At 44.1% G+C, this 21610-nt stretch overlaps 1 protein-coding gene across 2 annotated transcripts; it reads left to right on the forward strand.

Moving 5' to 3' along the window:
* Positions 1-552: 552 nt before the first annotated feature.
* On the forward strand, positions 553-21256 carry LOC105507983 (1,25-dihydroxyvitamin D(3) 24-hydroxylase, mitochondrial). Of its 2 annotated transcripts, XM_011936717.1 has the most exons (12): positions 553-1213; positions 1449-1639; positions 2861-2954; positions 4823-4919; positions 8587-8678; positions 9871-9982; positions 11907-12052; positions 15562-15728; positions 16536-16614; positions 17105-17302; positions 17400-17520; positions 19954-21256. In XM_011936717.1, the coding sequence occupies exons 1-11, from the start codon at positions 956-958 to the stop codon at positions 17508-17510; spliced, it is 1545 nt and encodes a 514-aa protein (XP_011792107.1). In that variant the 5' UTR covers positions 553-955; the 3' UTR covers positions 17511-17520; positions 19954-21256. The 2 variants fall into 2 exon arrangements, with proteins under 2 accessions (XP_011792107.1, XP_011792108.1); XM_011936718.1 differs by lacking the exon at positions 17105-17302.
* The last annotated feature ends 354 nt before the right edge of the window (positions 21257-21610 follow it).

The raw sequence follows: 21610 nt of genomic DNA on the forward strand, positions 1-21610 counted from the left end.
GAGGCGCAGAAAGCCAAACTTCCTCCAAATAAAAGAAGAAAAACAAAAACCACTTCAGTCCAGGCTGGGGGGATCTAGCTCCCCGGGAGGCGCGCGGGCTCTCCGGGCCCCTGGCAGACGCCAGCAGCTTTTCTGGGCCCGCACTCGGGGACCTCACCCGCCCTGCATCGCGATTGTGCAAGCGCGGGGCGGCAACCACTGCTGCCGCTGCCGGCTCCTGCCAGCCGGGGGAGGGCAGGGAGGCGCGTTCGGCGCACACCCGGTGAACTCCAGGCTTCGCGCGCCTTCCCGGGGGTTATCTCCGGGGTGGAGTCTGCCGCCCCCACCCCACCTCCCGCGCCCAGCGAACAGAGAGCCCCGGTCACCTGAGGCCCGGACGCCCTCGCTCACCTCGCTGACTCCATCCTCCTTCCACCCCCATCCTCTGGGTCCTGCGTCCCTCGGAGCCTGGCCAGCGGGGGGCCACTCCGCCCTCCTCTGAGTGCTCATTGGCCACCCAGGGCATGCCCGGTCTCCATAAATGCATGGTGCCCGGGCATAGGAACATGGAGAGGGACAGGAGGATACGCGGCACCAGCAGCATCTCATCTACTCTCCTTGACACCTCCTCCCCGTGGCTCCAGCCAGACCCTAGAGGTCAGCCTTGCAGACCAACAGGAGGACTCCCAGCGTTCCCTTTTCGAGAGGTCCCCAGACCCCGGCTGCCCTCTTCCAGCGCCTGTGGCCAGCGCAAGGAGGCACCAGTGCTCTGAGGCTGTCGCGTGCTGCAGCGTCGAGCATCCTCGCCGAGGTCCTTTCTGGTGCCTGTCCCAACTCACCTCGCTCCATCACACCAGCTGGCCCTCTTTGCCTCCCTTTCCCAGAATCTTTAAGCTCCGAATCCCACCAGCGCCTCCTACCAACCTCGCTCCACCCCGTCCCCGTGCTTTCCCGCGCTCCAGTGTCCCCCGCTGCCATGAGCTCCCCCATCAGCAAGAGCCGTTCGCTTGCCGCCTTCCTGCAGCAGCTGCGCAGTCCGAGGCAGCCCCCGAGACCGGTGACATCTACGGCGTACAAGTCCCCTCAGCCGCGAGAGGTGCCAGTCTGCCCGCTGACAGCTGGTGGCGAGACTCAGAACGCGGCCGCCCTGCCGGGCCCCACCAGCTGGCCACTGCTGGGTAGCCTGCTGCAGATTCTCTGGAAAGGGGGGCTCAAGAAACAGCCCGACACCCTGGTAAATACCTTTTCGCGCCCCTGGTAAATACCTTCTCGCGTCCCTTTCTCCTCCCTGCTCCGCCCTCCCAGTGGCGCCCCAAACCCTCCCCGACGTGCGCGGCGCACGGTGCGCTTCGGCGTCTGGGCAGTGAGGGACCCGGTTTCCCGAGGAGGAAGGAGGCGGGAGGAGGGACAGCGCTTCGGCCACGGCGGAGGATGCGCGCTGACACCGCGCTGTGCCTGGCCGGCTGCAGGTGGAGTACCACAAGAAGTACGGCAAGATTTTCCGCATGAAGTTGGGTTCCTTTGAGTCGGTGCACCTGGGCTCGCCAAGCCTGCTGGAAGCGCTGTACCGCACCGAGAGCGCGTACCCGCAGCGGCTGGAGATCAAACCGTGGAAGGCCTATCGCGATTACCGCAAAGAAGGTTACGGGCTGCTAATCCTGTGAGTCCAATCCGAGGGACCTGGGCATGCGGCCAGGCCTGATGAGCCTGACGGCGCCTGGAAATTGTGAAGAGGCGGAGTTAGAGTTCCCTGGGGTTGGATGCTTCTTATGTAGGGCGGATACCAAAGCCCCTCTCCGGTGCCATTGCAACCCTGAGCTCTTGTACAGATTAGAGTCGGTCCACGGAAAAGCTGTGCTGTGCACCGGGCACCTGCGTTCTCTCTGGCAACAGAGCAGGGCCACACCCTCCCATCAAAGAAAGGCCAAAACAGGGTTGTACAAGTTGTGGTGTTCAGACTCTTGGGTAGGATGAGGTTCTGAAGTCAGCGTACCAGGCAAACATCTTATACAAACAAAATTGTCCTTTAAAATTCCCTGAAACACCTTGTAAGCTCAAGAGCCAGGAGTTAACCTCTTTTGCTTTTGATAGTGGCCTTTTCTGCAGAGGATTGGGGGGCATGCCTTATTTCTACTTGTAAAGGTGGAATAAGGAGGGATATCAAAGTTGTGTTTTAGGTCGATAAACGCTACAGTGGGATGTGATTCTTCTGCTTTTTAGTTGTTAGCATTTAACAAGTTAGCACCTCTATTTACCCCCAAATTGTAATGCCTAATAGTTCTATTTTCCAGGATATAATGACTGGAATTGAAAACCCTGTTAATGCACGGTGCATCACAGGCTGTGTGGTCTGCTATGGGGCAGGTGCATACAAGTGCACGTTCACAAAAGGCTTTTTATTACTCCAGTGAATCTCTGGCTGTATGTTATCATTTGGAGGCGATAGTGAAATTCTAAATGTGAGATATTTTGTAAATACGAAGCCCACACCAATGAGTCAAAAGAAGACAAGATTCTTTCCTCCAACAGATCTGAGTTGCCGGTGATGGGGTGTTCACATGCCCCCTTTTACGGCTAGGAATTGGCCCCAGGCCTTCCAGCCCCACTCCCTTCAAAACCCCTGAACCCAAATTATCTGGACTTCAACTTTCTGGTGCAATCTTTGACTAGGTGCTTTTGCATCCTATTGTCAAACTATTGTCAAAATACGATCACTATTTTATCCCAAATATTCTAATGCTAATATTCTCTGGATATTTCTCAGCATGATTCTCAGTATTTATTTTATTTTATGGTTCCTGAAGTTGCAACTGGGGGTATGTCTGCATCTCCCTGCTTTTCTTTTCAATGTGCTCTAAATGTATTCCTGCTTCTCTCACAGGGAAGGGGAAGACTGGCAGCGGGTCCGGAGTGCCTTTCAAAAGAAACTAATGAAACCAGTGGAAGTGATGAAGCTGGACAACAAAATCAATGAGGTTTGTAGGCTGGGGCCAGCTTTCCTGGGGCTCTTGGGGACATAGGGATATTGGTGGAGCTTCAAGTCACAGCTACAAAATACAAAGGAAAAAAGCATGCAATTCAGGTGATTCAAAGGGAGGTCTCTCTTTCTCTCCATTCCTTCCTAGAACCTCCTCCCCACCAAACCCTTATTTCTCCCTCCTTCACCCTCTTTTAAAGTCATATCACAATGAGGGAGCAATGGGGAGCACAGACTTTGGTATTCTACAGCCTTGTATTTGAGCCCCAGCCTTCCACTCCCTGACTATGAGATCTGGCTTTACCACTTACCTTCCCTAAGCCTCAGTTTCCCCATCTACAAAATGGGAGTAACAGTTCCTGCTGCACGGGTTTGCTGTGAAAGTTAAATGAGATACCCTTGTAAAGTTCTGAAGTAGTGATATTTGAGCTAGGTTTTGCAGGAGTCTGAAGGCAGAGAAGGTGGGGAAAGGCATTAAGGCAGAGACAATAGCCTTCTGAAAACAGAGAGGCATGAAATGACATGGTGTGTTCAGAGAATCATTTAGTGTAGCTGATGTGAGGCTTTCTCTGAAATGATACTGGACAGGTCTTAACAATATTTTTGTATCATACTAAAGTATTTGGACATCGCCCCTTTGCCAGCACAGAGTCAAAGGGGGTTTTAAGCATATAGTAATCTCTTTTTACTTCTGTTCACTTTGGATGTTTATTTTGAACTGGATGTTTCCCCAGATGGGATCACATAGGTGAAGGATTGCAAACTGAGAACCTTCCAGGGGCCACGGGACTAATATAAAATAATAAGACAGAGCCAGTAAAAATTTCAGGAGACGTGATAGTGCGCGCCCCTCCTAGGAGGGACCAGCAGCCCCAATTCCAGCAAATGATTGCCATGTCGGAACGCAGACCTCGTGTCTCCAAGTCTCGTAATTATTATTTACATTGTTAAACTAGTTGTGGTAAATCCACGAAACCTCTTGATTTTTTTAATGGTAACAAATTCAAAGAACTTTTAAATGCACTACGTGGGCAAATTAAACATGCAACCTAAGTCCACACATGTGGACTCTATGGTCACACCAGCTCATGGCAGGCTCCAGGATGGCAACTTATCAGCTCTGTGTGCATAAGTGAGTGACTTGGCCTCTTTAAGCCTCAGCTTTCTCATATGTTACATGGGAAATGAGTAATGACAGTACCTACTACCTCATGGGGTTGTGGGAGGATCAGCCAATACACTTTGTACAGTGTTTGGCACCGTGTGGACCTCAATAAATGTGAGGCATTCGTTATTGAAAACTCTGGTTTTTATGAAACTGGCATCCAAAGGCCTTATGTGACTGTCCCAAGGTCATAGACTACTTAGGGAAGGAGCTGCATCCAAAACTGGTGGATCTTCTGGTTCTAAGTTCAACATTCTTAACACAACCACCAACCAATAAAGAGACGTTTCCTTGCCCAGATGTGGAAAGGCACACCTCAGGATAGCTGCCGCATCACAGTCCTTGAGATGCTGGGCCAACAGGGACGCTTGGCTGATTCCTTTGTGGTTTACTCCCCCATTCTGACTAGAAACACACACAAAAAAATGTTTTCCTTTTCATAAATTGCCAGAATTATTTTTAGATCAAAAGCTGAAACTTAAACTTCAGGGTGGCTTCAAGAAATAATCCAGGACGAGGTCGTTAGAGGATAAGGTAGGTTCCCAGGGAGAATATATAATTAGTGTGACTTCAGGATGAATAACATTATGGCCAGTGAATATTCGATGTAGCAAGACCTGAAGTTAGCTCAGTGAGCTTTAAACTTTTGTTTTCCTTCAACAGCTTTAAAATGTGTCTTTTTGCGGTTGTTTTCTTTGAAGGTCTTGGCTGATTTTATGGGCAGAATAGATGAGCTCTGTGATGAAAGAGGCCACATTGAAGACTTGTACAGCGAACTGAACAAATGGTCATTTGAAAGTAAGTTGTCTTCATAGTCTTGCTCATTGATTTTGCAGGTGATTTTGCAGATAAAACAGGGCTCTTTTGACAACTCTTTTGTAAACATGAATTATTGCTGCCTAGGGGAAGGCCAGAGCAGTCCTTTTACTGCTTCTTTCAGGTGCCTAAGTTATGCCTTGAACTATGGATTGTTTATGGAGTCATACAACAAACATTTGTTGAACACTTGCCGTGTGTCTGGCACTGTGCTAGGTACTAGGGATATGACAATGAACAAAACACATAACCTTCCTGCCCTTGGGGAGCTTATATGCTAGACAAGGTGATAGTCAACAAGTAAACACATTTTCAAATACACTCTTCCAGGGAGTAAAAGAAAACAGAAAGGCAGTTAAGAAAGAGCATGAAGGGCAGGCAGATGGCTCATGCCTGTAATCCCAGGACTCTGGGAGGCTGAAGTGGGCAGATCGCTTGAGGCCAGCCCAGGATTCTGAGACCAGCTTGGGCAACACAGCAAAAGCTTGTCTCTACAAAAAATACAAAAATTAGTCGGGGTTGGTGGCATGTGCCTGCAGTCCCAGCTACTGAGGAGGCTGAGGTGGGAGGATTGCTTGACCCCGGGAGGTTGAAGCTGAAGTGAGCCATGATTGCACCACTGCATTACGGTCTGGGTGATGGTGTGAGACCCCATCTCCAGAGAGAGAGAGAGACAGAGAGACAGAGAAAGGATGGGGGAAATGGAGGGAAGGAGGGAGGAAGGGAGAGAGGGAGGGAGGGAGGAAGGGAGGAAGGGAAGAAGGAAGGAAGGAAGGAAGAAAGCAGAGAAAGAAAAAGAGAAAGAAAAAAGAAAAGAAAGACAGAAAGAAATAACATGAAAGAATGGAAGAGGGGCAAGTCCTTTTTAGTAAGGAGACATTTGAGGTAAGTCGTAAAGAAAGGGAAGGAGCAAATCACGAGGGTACCCATGGAGGACTGTTCCAGGCAGCAGAGACAGGAAGTGCAAATGCCGGGAGGGGGAAGCATGAGCACCGTGTTTGAGGAACTGCAAGGTGCTGGTGTGAGTGGATCACGATGAACAAGCCAGGAGGAAGGGGAACCTGTGAAAGATGAGGTCAAAAAGAAGACAGGCGTCCAATAGGGCACAGCTCATAGGTCCTGGCAAGACTTGACTCCTCGTCTGACTCAGATGGGGCAAGTAAGGGAGGGAGGACATGACCACTTTCTTCAAAGATTACTCTGGAAATAAAGGGCAGAGCTCACTGCCCATGGGGGTGCAGGCAGCTGTGATCAGGTGGGAGAGCGCCTGGCTGAGGACCTTCAGGGCTGTGGGAGAATCTGAGAGGGCCACCTAAGCCGGACATGGCCAGGGGTCGCTTCACGGAGATGGTGCCCCTCAGCTAAGACCTGATGGTTGAGTAGGAGTTCACCAGCTGAAAAGGGAGGAAGGAGGGTGTCCCTGCAGAGGAAGTGCAGAATGACAAGTGTATCCTGTAACAGAGGCTGGGAGAGGGCCGGCAACCAGCTCATGGAGAGCTGTATGGGCAGGAGTTTGAATTTGAGCCTGTAAGTAACTGGGAGCTGTGGAATTGTATTCAGCAGCAGTGTCATGTGAGCAGATTTGCTGGGAAGATCACTGTGGCTGCTGTTGTGAGAGAGAGAAGGAAAACCTATACACTTTCATAAATTCAAGGTCAGAAATATTGCCATAAATAGATAAATATAAAAATAAGTAACTTTTTTATTATTTATTTGAGACAGACTCTCTGCCCCCAGGCTGGAGTGCAGTGGCGTGATCTTGGCTCACTGCAACCTCCACCTCCTGGGTTCAAGCAATTCTCCTGCCTCAGACTCCTGAGTAGCTGGGACTACAGGTGCACGCCACCATGCTTGGCTGATTTTTGTATTTTTTAGTAGAGATGGGGTTTCACCATGTTGCCCAGGCTGGTCTCGAACACCTGACCTGTGATCCACCTACCTCAGCCTTCCAAAGTGCTGGGATTACAGGCGTGAGACACCACGCCTGGCTAACTTTTGTGTTTTTTAGTAGAGATGGGGTTTTGCCACTGGTTGGTCTCAAACTCCTGACCTCAGATGATGCTCCTGCCTCGACCTCTGAGAGTACAGGGATTACAGACATGAGCCATCATGCCCCTCAGAGTAACTAATTATTTTTAAAGTTCATGTACCACCCAGAGCTATCTCACATATTCCCAGAGGTGTACCTGCCAACCACTGTGGAACACAAATGTGGCGAAACCTCGAAAGGTTGGGAGGAAATGAGTTTGGAAAACACAGATATAGTTGGAAAAGCTGTATGTGGGTGCTGACTAAGCTAATTGACCCTCACTCCTCAGATTTATTATTTTAGGCCAGTTGTTTACCTTTTTAATCCTAGTTTCCTACTTTATAAGTCAAGAGCCAATTATCCACCACTAAAAAGGTGGTTGCAGTAATCCTGTATTTTTTTTTTCCAGACTATGTCACCGAGGCTAGGGTGCAGTGGCCAGTGGTACGATCTTGGCTCACTGCAACCTCGGCCTCCCGGGCCCAAGAGATCCTCCCACCTCAGCCTCCAGAGTAACTGGAACTACAGGCACATGTAGCCATGCCTGGCTAATTTTTTTATTTTTATTTTTTTGTAGAGACAGGATTTTGCCATGTTGCCCAGGCTGTTCTTGAACTCCTGGGCTCAAGCAATCTGCCTGCCCCAGCCTCCTAAAGTGTTGGGATTACAGATGTGAACCACCATGCTTGGCCCTGTGTCCTTTATTTAAAAAAAAAAAAAAAAAAAGGTTACAAGAGATAATTTTTTAGGACAATGGGGAACATTTTAAAATGGGACACAGTCAATTTTTTATGGAATGGTCGCTAATGTTCTCAGGGATGTTAATGACATTGTGGTTATGTAGGAGAATGCTTTATTCTTAGGACATTACTGCTAAAGTATTTAATGGTGAAGTGTCCTGAGAGCTCAAAATTATCTTCAAATGGTTCAGCACACACAGCCACATATACATTTGTATGCATACATACACACAAAGAGAAAGAAATGGCAGCAAGATGTTGATGAGTTCAGAGGATACAGGTATTCATTTTACCATTCCTTCAACTTTTCTGTAGGTAAAATGTTTTGAAATGAAGAGTTGAGAATTTTATTTTGAAAAAGATTCCTTCTAAATAAGATGATGAAATGGAAGAAAAAATAAAACCCTATATGAAGTGCTAGTCCAGTACCTGGCATGTAATGGGTGTTTAGAACATAATTATTCCCTTCCCTTCTCTTCCTCTGGTGAATGGCTTCCATTCATTATGTCAGGCAGTAGAATCCAATAAGTGACTCTAAAAACGCAGCTGAGTTAGAGGCATAGCGTAGACCTGACCCTGTGGCACCTTTGCTGGGGCCCCTGGATCTCCTGTGGGACTTGCATGACTCAGGACAGTGGATCTCTGATCAGCACATTCTAAGGTGATGAGTCACTGGGCCTGGAGATAATTTCTAGAAAAAGAGAGTGGTTGTGTCCCCGTTCTCTCAGACTCTGCTTTTCCTCGATATTCTTGCACTGTTGCCTTTTCTCAGAAAATCCCACATTTTTAAGAGGCATGGAATTGAGTCTTTAACAGCCAGCTAAACATAGATTCCAGCATTGCTGTGATTATGTAAAGTGATGATTATTTTAAATGACAGGTATCTGCCTCGTGTTGTATGAGAAGAGATTTGGGCTTCTCCAGAAGAATGCAGGGGATGAAGCTGTGAACTTCATCATGGCCATCAAAACAGTAAGCCGTCTCTTTAAGAGAGCAGTTTTCTTGATTGATGTTTTACGGATCGATTTTTACAGAACTTCAGTGTTTCCCAAAAACTGGCATACACACATATTTTATTTCCGTAGTTAAGTGTTCATTTTAATGTGCCTTATAGATTTTAGTGTATTGATGTGCATATATGCAGCTGTCTCCAACCTTGTTGGCACCAGGGACCAGTTTTGTGGAAGATGGTTTTTCCATGGACAGGGCAGGGTGGTGAGGCGGGGGAGGGAGAATAATTTAAGTGCACTACATTTTACTGTGCACTTTATTTCTATTATTATTACATACTCACCATAATGTGGAATCAGTGGGAGCCTTGAGCTTGTTTTCCTGCAACGAGAAGGTCCCATCTGGGAGTGATGGGAGACAGTGACAGGTCACATCTGGGAGTGATGGGAGACAGTGACAGACCATCAGGCACTAGATTCTCCTAAGGAGTGTGGAACCCAGATCCCTCGCATAAGCAATTCACAATAGGCTTCGCACTCCCGTAAGCATCTAACGCAGCCATTGATCTGACAGGAGGCAGAGCCCAGGTGGTAATGTTGCTGGCTCACTGATCACCTCCTGCTGTGCGGCCCAGTTCCTAACAGGCCACTGACCAGTATTGGTTCACGGCCTGGGGGTTGGAGACCCCTGCATATATGCACGTAACATAAAGAAGCACATTAAATCCGTTATTTCTTTGATTAGGCAAGGTTAAAATACCTATTTTAATTAAAGATCAGTTGATTTAAAATACTTTTTAAAAGGAACCCAAAATTTTTCAGATTGTACTGTTTTGAATAGTTTGGGTGGTGTGTAGATAGGATAAACGCTGTGAAATTGGTTTGGAAATCACTGAAGCTTGGAAATTATTAGAAATTGAAGTGAATATGAAAGTTATAGTTTTTCCTCTTTTTTTTTTTTCCATTAGGTCATAAGATTACAATTTTTTTATCAAACACATTCAGTGGAAAATCATCCCCCACATTACCTTCAATATTAAAAGGAGGTGGAGGTGGGCTATGGGCATTGCTCCCAGGACCAGTGCAGAGGGAGCCGGGGGCGTCCTTCTAATTAAGTGCAGGGTGCTGTGGTTTAGAATGTTCCTCTTCCAGAACAAATGTTGTCTTTGAGAGAAGGAGAATTCAGAATAAAAAGGTGTTTGCATTTCTCTCAGATGATGAGCACATTTGGGAGAATGATGGTCACTCCAGTCGAGCTGCACAAGAGCCTCAACACCAAGGTCTGGCAGGACCACACTCTGGCCTGGGACACCATTTTCAAATCAGGTAAAGGGCCGCCCTTCACATCCAGCCAGAACCAGCCGGGCATCCCTGTGTCTGGAGCTTCAGAGAGAAGGTCTGGAGTGATCTCCTAGGCCTCATCACCACGTTTAGGTTTTGCAAACACAGGTGTTTTGGGATTGCTCCGGCATACACAAATTCTAAGTAACAAGCTTTCTGTAGTCTTCTTTGGGAATTAAGAGTGGTTAAAAGTAGAATCTGGTGGGGCACAGTGGCTCCCCCCCCATAATCCCAGCACTTTGGGTGGCCCAGGCGAGCAGATCACTTGAGGCCAGGAGTTTGAGAGCAGCCCAGCCAACATGGTGAAACCCAGTCTCTACTACCAATACAAAAATTAGTTGGGCGTGGTGGCGGGCACCTGTCATCCCAGCTACTCAGGAGGCTGAGACAGGAAAATTGCTTGAACCTGGGAGGCGGAAGTTGCAGTGAGCCAAGACTGTGCCACTGCACTCCAGCTTGGGAGACAGAGTGAGACTCCATCTCAAAAAAAAAAAAAAAGTAAAATTTATGGAGTCAGGGAACCCTGAGTTCAAGTTGAGCTCTGTCACTGGTTGTGGTGGCTTGGCCAAATGTGCAATCACCTTTTCATCTTCAGTTGCCTTGTCCCTAAAATGGACTAATAATAACAATAATCATAATCATAATCATAATAAGAAGAGTACCTATCTCAATGTAACTGTTTCTGGGTCTAATACGGATTATAGTTAACATAAAAACCTGGCATATCACAGTATCTCAGTGGACTAGAGCTGTTTCTGCTACATGACAAAGGGGAATATTTGATGCTAGGCATTGTTCACTTATACATTTATTTAACCCTCACAACACACCTATAAGGTAGGTCCTTTTGTTAGCCCTGAGAGGGGTACCTGAGACACATAAAAGTTAGCAAACGTGGCTGGGCACCGTGGCTCATGCCTGTAATCCCAGCACTTTGGGAGGCCGAGGTGGGCGGATCACAAAGTCATGAGATTGAGACCATCCTGGCTATCACAGTGAAACCCCGTCTCTACTGAAAGTACAAAAAAAAAAAAAAATACATGGGAGTAGTGGCGGGCACCTGTAGTCCCAGCTGCTCTGGAAGCTGAGGCAGTAGAATGGCATGAAACTGGGAGGTGGAGCTTGCCGTGAGCCGAGATCTCGCCACTGCACTCCAGCCTGAGCGACGGGGTGAGACTCCATCTCAAAAAAATAAAAGAAGTTAGCAAACGTTCCCAAGATTGCATGCCAGGTGATGGCAAAGCCATGGTTTGAAGCCAGACAGAGGGCTTCCTGGACTCAAACTGTAACAGCTGTGCCGTATGTCATCACCATTATTATTACCATTTCCATTATTATAAGCCTGGTGGTTGTTTGCTTAATAGTGAGGAAGGTACATGCCTAGATTTTACATTGTAAATATTAGAAATTTTTACCATTATTGTCAACATGGATGGGCAGTGTACTTGTGCGTATGTATGTGGGGTATGTGTGCTTAGTAATATCTGGGTCCAAGTTGGATTCTGAAAGTGAACGCAAATCCTACCTTCTTTTACGCTTATTTCTCCCAAGATCTAAACTCTTACTACTCAAAACCATGACCTGCAGCCCAGTGGCGTCAGCATCACCTAGAAGCTTATTAGAAATGCAGGGTTCCAGGCCTACCCAAGCCCTGATTCAGATTCTGCATTTTGAGACGATGCCTAGGTGATTCCTATCCACATTGAAGTTTGAGAAGCCTCACTCATGTGGGTATTGAAAAATCCTTGCCGACTTAACAAGAAGGCAATAATTAGTGTGTGTAACAAATTGTCAGTGTTTCTGAGAAGACTATTTAGATATTTCAAGAAGGATTTTGGACTGAGATTTTCTTTTGTGATTTTCCTCATCCTAATTTTCAACTGACTTCCTCTCTTCTCTGCTCTAATAGTCAAATCTTGTGTTGACAACCGGTTAGAGAAGTATTCTCAGCAGCCTAGTGCAGATTTCCTTTGTGACATTTATCACCAGAAACGGCTTTCAAAGAAAGAATTGTATGGTGCTGTCACAGAGCTCCAGCTGGCTGCAGTGGAAACGGTAAGGGTGGGCTGGATTTGAGTTTGCTAAATGAACAGTCTGTACAATTCTTAGATGACAGATTTTAAATAGTAATTCATCTCATTCATTTCACCGGGATTCACTGAGCACCAACTTCACAAAAATGAAAAGTGTCATACTAGATGCCACTGTGCATCCGTGCATGGCCTTTTGTGCTTAAACATTGGGTAGGAGGAGACTTCGTGTGCCCCAGTGACAAAAACCCAGAGTAGGATGTGATGAGTGCTGTGATGTCCATGCACGCTGCCGCGGGAGTTCAGGAGCAGTCAAGTTCCCTGCCCTGGCAAGATACACAATCCAGATTTTTCAAAATTGGATGTATTTTGTTCGGTTGCACATGTTACCCCAAAGTGCCTAACTGTGGCTGTTACTGTAAAAAAAAAAAAAAAGGCATACTGTCTTCCAAGCCAATAATATTTTTATCGCTTAGAATTGTAAACAAAGTCCCAAAGAGTCTGGGACAAGTGGATTTTAACTGAAACGAAACAGCTCATTGTAAAGACTAAAATTCTGTCTCTGATGTGGCCGATACTCCGTAGGGCATAGTAGATACTAAGTGCACACCAGCCCTGCCATAGGCATTCAGGTAGGTTGAATTGACCTGGATACTGGTTTGAGCTGTGGTGGGAGTGACGTGACGCACACTAACCTCCTCCTAAGTGCAATATTTATTTCATGCATCTTAAAGTTCCTAAGCAAAATGTAAAGCAGTTGTTTATTTTCCACGTGTTTCCCCTTCTGTGCTGTTTCTTGCCTGAAGTAAAGGTAGGTTTTCTGTATCAGGAGATAGCGAGGTTCTCATTTCTCCTCATGCTCCAGAAGGCTGTTGAAAGTGGGAATCCATCCTCGCTCACTTTCCTGTTGAACTACTTACCCTGGGAGGCTCCTTCCAGCGGTGAAAGTAAAGTGTCACCCATTATTCTTTTATATTTTTAACTGGAATGTGACCTCTCTGAGAGCGATGGCTTAGGGTTGTCCACTGCTGTGATTCCAGGACATAGAACAGTACTTGGCATCTAGTAGTGGCTGATAGATACTTGTTGAATAAATGAATTCAGGAACTATTGAGCGCCTACTGTATGCCTGGGACTGTTCCAGGTTCTTGAGAGACCACCATGAACCAGAGACAAGGGTTCCCACTGTCATGGAACTTGTATGCAAGTGGGGAAGACAGACAGTAGCCATGTAAACAAACAGATGTGGTCACTTTAGAGAGTGGTATTGATTGCAGAGGACGCCATCAGGATGGTGTAATATAGAGATGTGGAGATGATTAAAGGGGAGCCCTGTCTGAGAAAGCAGTACTGGAACTGACTCTGGAATGATGAAAAGAGCCAGCCACGGAAAGACCTGGTGGAAGAGCGTTGCAGGTAGAGGAAACGGGCCATGCAAAGGCCCTGGGACAGAAAGAGGGATGGAGCTGGAGAACTAGCAAATGTGGTCAGAGCTGAGACTGGAGAATTGGATGAGCCTTGTTAGTCAGAGCCTTGTGAGCCCAGCCTGGGTAAGGCATCAGATTCTATTGCACCTGTGATGGGAAGCTCTTGCAGCATTTTAAACAAGGGAATCACCTGATCATTTATGTTTTTGAAAGTGGGCTCTGGCTGGTGGATGGAGAATGATGAACTTAGCCAAGAGAGTGGGTGCAGCAGGCCAGTCAGTGAGCTCGGTCTGTTCCACGGAGGTCAGTCCAGGACAGTTTGTGCCCCCGAGGCTTTCCAGGCCACTTCCCCTCAAATCAGCTGCTGCAGCTTAGCCCCTGCAGTTTTCCCTACAGGCTCAGACTGTCTTACATGGCTTTGGTAAAAGCTACAGTTATCTGCCTTTTGGAAACTCTCTTTGGTACTTGCGGTGAGGGACTCACTGATATGGTTAAATCCATTTCTTTTTTGGTCCTGGCTATTCTGAAAGTCACATTTGGAAAATCAGAGCCATTTGAAAGTGTATCTAATTTGATGGCTACACCCTCTTCCTGTTTTGTAAATTAGACTCTTACAATAATGGCGTCTATAGTTTATTTGCAGCCGAGGCTGCCAGTCCTCTGACATGAAGAAGCCTGCCTCGGAGGCAACTTCTTCCAAAAATAATAAATAACCATCGTCTCTGAATGGTCATGCACTTTGCTCATTTGTGTGAGTGGCACATGGCACTTAGCAACAGCGCCTTCATGTCTGCGGAGGTGGACACAATGATCATTTTCAGGGACTATTTGGCTTAAATTAGCGAAGTATGGCCTAAAAATAACTACATATGACTACTAGTGGTGAATATTATGTAGCTTAAAGCTACACTGGCTGTTTCCACCAATATTTTTTCTCTAGTCATTGCCTGTGCAGAGAAAATAAAAGATGCCACTTAAAAGGGCGTAGGCCTTTGTCAGAAACTGTAGCTGGAGTACTCAACTCAATGCTTGAATTTCTTATTTTGGTGTTGGCACCCTCGTGTGAGGGCTCTTTACATGTGGTTGAAACCCCGAGTGTAGATAGTGTGTGTTTATTTTTGTGGTAACTTTTTAGGGTGTGGCCAAAGGAACTTTTAAATTTCAGAAATGCCGTTTTTTTGTCCATTTCCACTATAACATTTTCTTAAAGCCTCTCATTAGCAACACCCTGAGGATCACCATCCCTCTCTGTTTACTCCATTTTTATATCAATGTTTTTTATATCAAGCAACTTTTAATTAAATGTTTATTTTGAGATCATTGTAGATTCACATTCAGTTCTAAGAAAAAACAGAGAGGGATCCCTTGCATCCATTACCCAGGTTTCCCCTAATAGTAACATCCTGTCTAACAAGAAAACGTTGTCCCAATCCCAAAATTGGCATTGATTTAACCCACTAATATTCTCATTTCACCAGTTTTACATGTACTCATTTGCGTTCGAACAATTATTGTGTCAAACCGTATTTTAGGTCAGGCGCAGTGGCTAATGCCTGTAATCCCAGCACTTTGGGAGGCCAAGGCGGGTGGATCACCTGAGGTCAGGAGTCCAAGACCAGCCTAGCCAACATGGTGAAACCCTGTCTCTACTAAAAATACAAAAATTAGCCAGGCTTGGTGGTGGACGCCTGTAGTCCCAGCTACTCAGGAGGCTGAGGCAAGGAGAATCGCTTGAACCCGGGAGGCAGAGGTTGCAGTGAGCTGACCTGGTGCCACTGCGCTCCAGCCTGGGCAAGAGTGAGACTCCATCTCAAAACAAAACAAAACAAAACAAAACTGTATTTAAATGTTCTAAAGCAGCTGATTAAAGGATTATACTTTGGTTTCCTCAATAATTAATTTAAAATATATCCTTAATTGATATGTTTTATGAAATACATCTTTTTTTATATATTGGATTTGTCTAAAGGCATAGCTATAAGGACACATGAGGAAGCTTCACTAACATATTTGCAGAATAAGGTGGCAGGCATCACCTTTTTGCAGCTAATAGTAGTTTAATGCGGTTATTTACAAAAACTCAAGTTTATGTGCATTTGGCTTGCAGACAGCAAACAGTCTAATGTGGATTCTCTACAATTTATCCCGTAATCCAAACGTGCAACAAAAGCTTTTTAAGGAAATTCAAAGTGTATTACCTGAGAATCAGGTGCCACGGGCAGAAGATTTGAGGAATATGCCATATTTAAAAGCCTGTCTGAAAGAATCTATGAGGTAAGAGCATATCTCTGAGCCAATACTAATGTGTTAGAACACTGTTCTCTTAATTACAAAGCAAGGGGTCCCCTACGCATGGACAGCTTCCCCTAGCTAATTAGAAACAATTATCACATTGCAAAAAATTCTTTGGAGCCACGTTTCTTTTCTGGCACTCATTTCCTAAATCATTTGGGCAAATTCTATGAAATCTTGGAAAGTCAGTGCCCTCCCCTTTAATTCGATAATCTTGCTACTCTAATGAACGCTGTAAGCACTAATTAAGATAGGGGCATGATTGAAGGCTATGAGATGGAAGCGCACAAAAGAGCTATATTGTTATGTAATGGGACGTAGAGACAGGTTTGTTTTTGAGCCTCCGGTATAAAACATTTTTTGGAAATTCTTTTTACATCCTTTTGGGAAAACAAAACTCACAACATTTTAGGATTAGAAGGATGCTGTCAACTTTGTCAAGAGTACATAGGAGAAACATAGAACAAATATCACGCTTCAAGGGCTAGCATAGAAACATAGAAATACAAACTGAAGTCTGGAGTGAAGTACAGAGAAAACCAATGTTAACAGCTTACTAAACACCCTTGCACTGGGGTTTTAACTAACTCAAGAAGATGAGAGGAACAAGAGATACGATTATTGAGAAGAAAAAGACAACTTCTTTAGGAAGATCTGTGATTATGCTGCCTTTCTGAGTATGCACTTGGGCTGCACTTATTTAATCCAATCTGCATTCCCACTGACACTTCAGAGAGAACTTAGACTGTGCTCGTGCTCACCCTGACATCTTTGATTTTATGTTTTCAGGCTTACACCGAGTATACCGTTTACAACTCGGACTCTTGACAAGGCAACAGTTCTGGGTGAATATGCTTTACCCAAAGGAGTAAGTAGAATTTGTATATTCTACACCTTACAAAACCTTGGAAGGTACACTTTGCAAATATTCGTCAGATCTTCCTAGACTTTGCACTGGAAAATATTCATTTTGGAAATACAGAGATGGTAGTGAATGCTACATAGTATAGAATTAGAATTAATGGCTATGGAGACAGAGACCTGGATTCAGTCTCACCTTTATCTGTGTTGTCCTGAGTGAGTTACATAAACTCTGTGAGCCTCAACTTCATCTGTAAAAGGGGTTTAATAACAGAATCTGCCACATGGGGTTGTTGTAAGTATTGTGCACAATTTTAAAGCCCTTTACCTATTTATTACCTGGCACATTTTAAGCACTCTGTGCATATTGGCAATCACCATTATTATACATTTGTGGATTTGGCTTTTGATTTGTAAGGTAACAACTTTAGTAAATGTTGTCATTCAAAGGTATCTTCTGGTTATTTTAAATAGTATGTGTTTCTGTGTGTTTTTAGACAGTGCTGATGCTAAATACCCACGTGCTGGGATCCGATGAAGACAATTTTGAAGATTCAAGTCAGTTTAGACCTGAACGTTGGCTTCAGGAGAAGGAAAAAATTAATCCTTTTGCGCATCTTCCATTTGGCATTGGAAAAAGAATGTGCGTTGGTCGCCGATTAGCCGAGCTTCAACTGCATTTGGCTCTTTGTTGGGTAAAATCTTTACCAGTTTCTCAATTATGTTCTGTGCTATTTCACAAGGCAGAAGAAGAGAGGGGTAATTCTGTTTTTGTGTGCATGCACATTGCAGATTGTCCGCAAATATGACATCCAGGCCACAGACAATGAGCCTGTTGAGATGCTACACTCAGGCACCCTGGTGCCCAGCCGGGAGCTCCCCATCGTGTTTTTCCAGCGATAAGATGCCTCAGGTGAGCATCTAGGCGATTCATTATCCTCTGCGAGGTAGTGAGAATGACGAGGGATGAGCTATGCTGGGAAGTCAGCCAGACTGGGGTTTGAATCCCAGCTCACCTCTAATTTGCTGGGTGACCTTGAGCAGTTCCCTTAACTCTCTGCTTCCTTTTTTTTTTTTTTAATTTGTAAAATGATGACCCAAAGAGTGTGTATCACAAAAATTTAATGTGAATACCAAATACTTATTCCTGAGCCTGGCATCAATTAAATGTTCAGTAAATGCTAGCAGCTGTTCGTGGTTTTTGCATGTGAATAGTAAGGCTTGGCAAACTTTTTCTGTGAAGGGCCAGTTGGCAAATATTTTAGGTTCTGTGGACCAAACAGTCTTTGTCACATCCTCTTAATACTACCTTGGAGCATGAAAGCAGCCACAATTTGTAAACTAACGAGTGGGCTGATGTTCTAGCTTTCTATCGCTCCCACCGCAAATTACTAAAATTTAGTGAGTTAAACGACACAGATCTATTATCTTACAGTTCTATAGATCAGAAGTCTGATGAGGCTCTTCCAGGCTAAAATTATCGTGTTGTCGGGGCTCTTTCTGGAGGCTCTAGAGGAGGATCTATTCTCTTGCTAGTTTGGGTTGTTGGCGGAATTTAATTCTTCATGGTTACAGGACTGAAGTCTTTATTTTTTTGCTGCTGTCAGCTGAAGGCTATACTCAACTTTGAGAGATTTCCCATATTCCTTGGTTCATGACACCTTCCCCATCTGAAAGCCAGTAGCAACGGTCGGTTGAGTCCCTCTCATGCTTTGAATCTCTCTTTCTTCTTACATTGCTTCTGTCTGACAAGATATTATCCAGGATCATGTCTCCCATCTCAAAGTTCATAAATTTAATTTCATCTGGAAAGCCCTTTTATATAAAGGTAGTATATTCACGTGTTCCAGGGATTAGGGCAGTCACATTTTAGGAGGACCGTTATTCTGCCTACAAAGGCTGTGTTCTGATAAATTTTATAAAACACAATCAGTAGACTTTATTTAGCCCTAGGGTCTAGGTTTGTGTTATGAAATGACTTGTACTATAAATGCATGTATTTATCAGCCTGTACTGAACACAATAGAATATTTTTTCTGCAGTATGCCATTCAATAATTTTTCTGACGTATGCCATTCAATAATTTTTCTGACAATAGAAGAGTTCTCATGTTCCCTCCACAACTTTTGCCATATCCATATACCAACCAACTGCTATTTATTTCAATACTTACTGAGTTATTTTCTTTAAATTAACATAAGCCTAATAGTATACGTTGGCCTTGTGCTGAGTAATAATTTCCTTAATGAAATTAAGAGTTAGTAAGTCTAGTTATGTTCTCCTAATAGGCATTAAAATGAATTCAAAACTATTGAAGTGATCAAAAGTTAGCCTAAGAAAGCTCTATCTTTTTTTGTTTTTTTTTTTTTGAGACAGAGTCTCACACTCCCCTGGGCTGGTGCGCAGTGGTGCAATCTCAGCTCACTGCAATCTCCGCCTCCCAGGTTCACACCATTCTTCTGCCTCAGCCTCCCAAGTAGCTGGGATTACAGGCGCCCACCACCACGCCCGGCTAATTTTTTGTATTTTTAGTAGAGATGGGGTTTCATTACGTTGGCCAGACTGGTCTCGAATCCTGACCTCATGATCCACCCGCTTTGGCCTCCCAAAGTGCTGGGATTACAAGCATGAACCACCAACCCCAGTGGTGGAACTAAGACATTTGTAACATATGGCTTTAGAGAGTGACATGTCAGCGTTTAAACCCAGATTCTATCATTTTGTTCCTTTAGCAGCACCTCCTGGGATTTTCCTAGAGAGAAAATGCTGTTTGCCAATGGCAAGTTCAGGAGCATTTGCTAATTGGTAGATTATTTAGAGAAACATGCAATTACAGATAAAATTTCTGAACAAGGCCCAAATGAATACATTATTATTCCTCTACCAAGTGTCTGATGCTGTTATGAAATTTGTCCAATTCTGAGCATCCCAACCAACAGAATTGAATCAAGTAGGGTAAGGAAAGTATTCTAGCTTAGTTGTGAGACCCCAGTCTTCGGCAAAGACAGCATGCATGTTTATCACAGTAAGCCGCACCTTTGGCAAAAGCCCATGGCAAGTTACGTTTTAGCTTTTTTTCTCTTTTTTTGGCTAATAATTTGTCTTGTTTAAATACACTTCTTTGATATATAATTAGGGTGTACCTTTTTTTTTCAGATTTTTTTTTAACCAAGACCAAAACAGCCATTTCGACTTTTCTGCAAAAATGGTGCTTACAGCTTCTGCATTACCGGAACGCAAACTTCAAAAGCCCACACCATACAATGGCTTATAAAGAATATTTAGGCCCAGGTGTTGATATTTTTTCTTCTGCAAAATTGTTCCAGAAGCTATACTGTCTTTCTAGACCGTGGTATTTGTTAACGTCATATCCAACTCAGGGCAGCGGACCGAGTGCTGAGATTCAAGGGATTCTACAGAGTTCACTGCTGGTTTACACTTCACCTGCGTCAGCGCCGTCTTCAGGTGCTTAAAATGGCCTGGGAGCCTGTTCTCTCTTGCATCTTCCATGACATGAAAGGGAGGCTGGCACTTGTCAGTCAGGTAGAGGTTACGTACCATTTCAGCCCCTGCCTACCACATTCACTGTCTGAATCTTTAATTCCCAAGAATAAGTTGACATTTCACCATGAAAGACCTACAACAGCTAAATTTTCTGGGGCTAGGAGTAATACTGACGATCCATTTACTGTAGCTCTGCTTTAATGTACTACTTATGGAAATGCCTGCTTAATAATGTAAGCCAAGCTAAATGATTGTTCAAGTGATCAGGCCTCCCATGAAATTGCGTTCTTCCTGAATTGAAATAGAAACATTATTGGGAAACTAGAGAACACCTCTGTTTTTAAAAGGACTTTAATGAAGTCAGACATCTTATAAGACTAGTGATTCACTGGGCCATCATTTTGTTAGAGGACCTTAAAATTCTTTATTTTTTTAATGTGATTCCTTTATGGCATTAGGGTAAGGATAAAGCAACAATTTTTACATTGTGTACGTGCATATGAAGCACATACATGCATGTGTGTGTGTGTCTGTGTGCGTGTCTGTGTATGTGTGTGTGTTCTAATGGTAATTGGCCTCAGTCATTTTTTTAAATATTTACAGTACTTGATTTAGGATCTGTGGTGGAGGGCAATGTTTCGAAGTTTAGTCACAGCTTTAAAATATTCAGTGTGACTTCAATATTATAAAATGATTTCCCATGCCATAATTTTTCTATTAAATAGGACAATTATAAAGCATGCAAAAGTTAGAGATCTGCTATATAACATTTGTTTTGTGATTTGAACTCCTAGGAAAAATATGATTTCATAAATGTAAAATGCATAGAAATGCATGTAATACTTGTAAGACTTAAAAATTATGTTTACAGATGGTTTATTTGTGCATATTTTTACTACTGCTTTTCCTAAATGCATACTGTATATAATTCTGTATATTTGATAAATATTTCTTCCTACATTATATTTTTAGAATGTTTCAGAAATATACATTTGTCTTTATATTATAATAAATGTGTACCTATCTAGGTATATGCTTTCTCTCTGCTGTGAAATTATTTTTAGAATTATAAATTCACATGTCTTGTCAGATTTCATCTGTATACCTTCAAATTCTCTGAAAGTAAAAATAAGTTTTTAAATATTTGAGAGACTTCCCCTCTTTATTGCCTCTGTTACAGCAAAATAAAAATAAATTCAAACTTTATTTTACTAGTAAAAAATTTTCTCATATGGCCTATAAGCCCTATATCACAAAATTTACCCTTAGATAAATCTAGACTTTAATAGCAGTTTTACTGAAAGTGTATTCTTGGAATTGCAAAGTAACTTGCCATTTTTTTGCTGCCTAAATATTTCTCAAGTCCAGTTACTTCTATTTCTACCCCCTTTCCAATCATACAAACAACCACACGCTGGTTGTGTGATTGGAAGCGGGGTAGAATGGCCTGGGAGCCTGTTCTCTCTCGCATCTTTCATAACATGAAAGGGAGGCTGGCA

The sequence above is a fragment of the Colobus angolensis genome, unplaced genomic scaffold (genome assembly GCF_000951035.1).
Source record: "Colobus angolensis palliatus isolate OR3802 unplaced genomic scaffold, Cang.pa_1.0 Scaffold156, whole genome shotgun sequence".
In the NCBI taxonomy this organism is placed as follows: Eukaryota; Metazoa; Chordata; class Mammalia; order Primates; family Cercopithecidae; genus Colobus; species Colobus angolensis.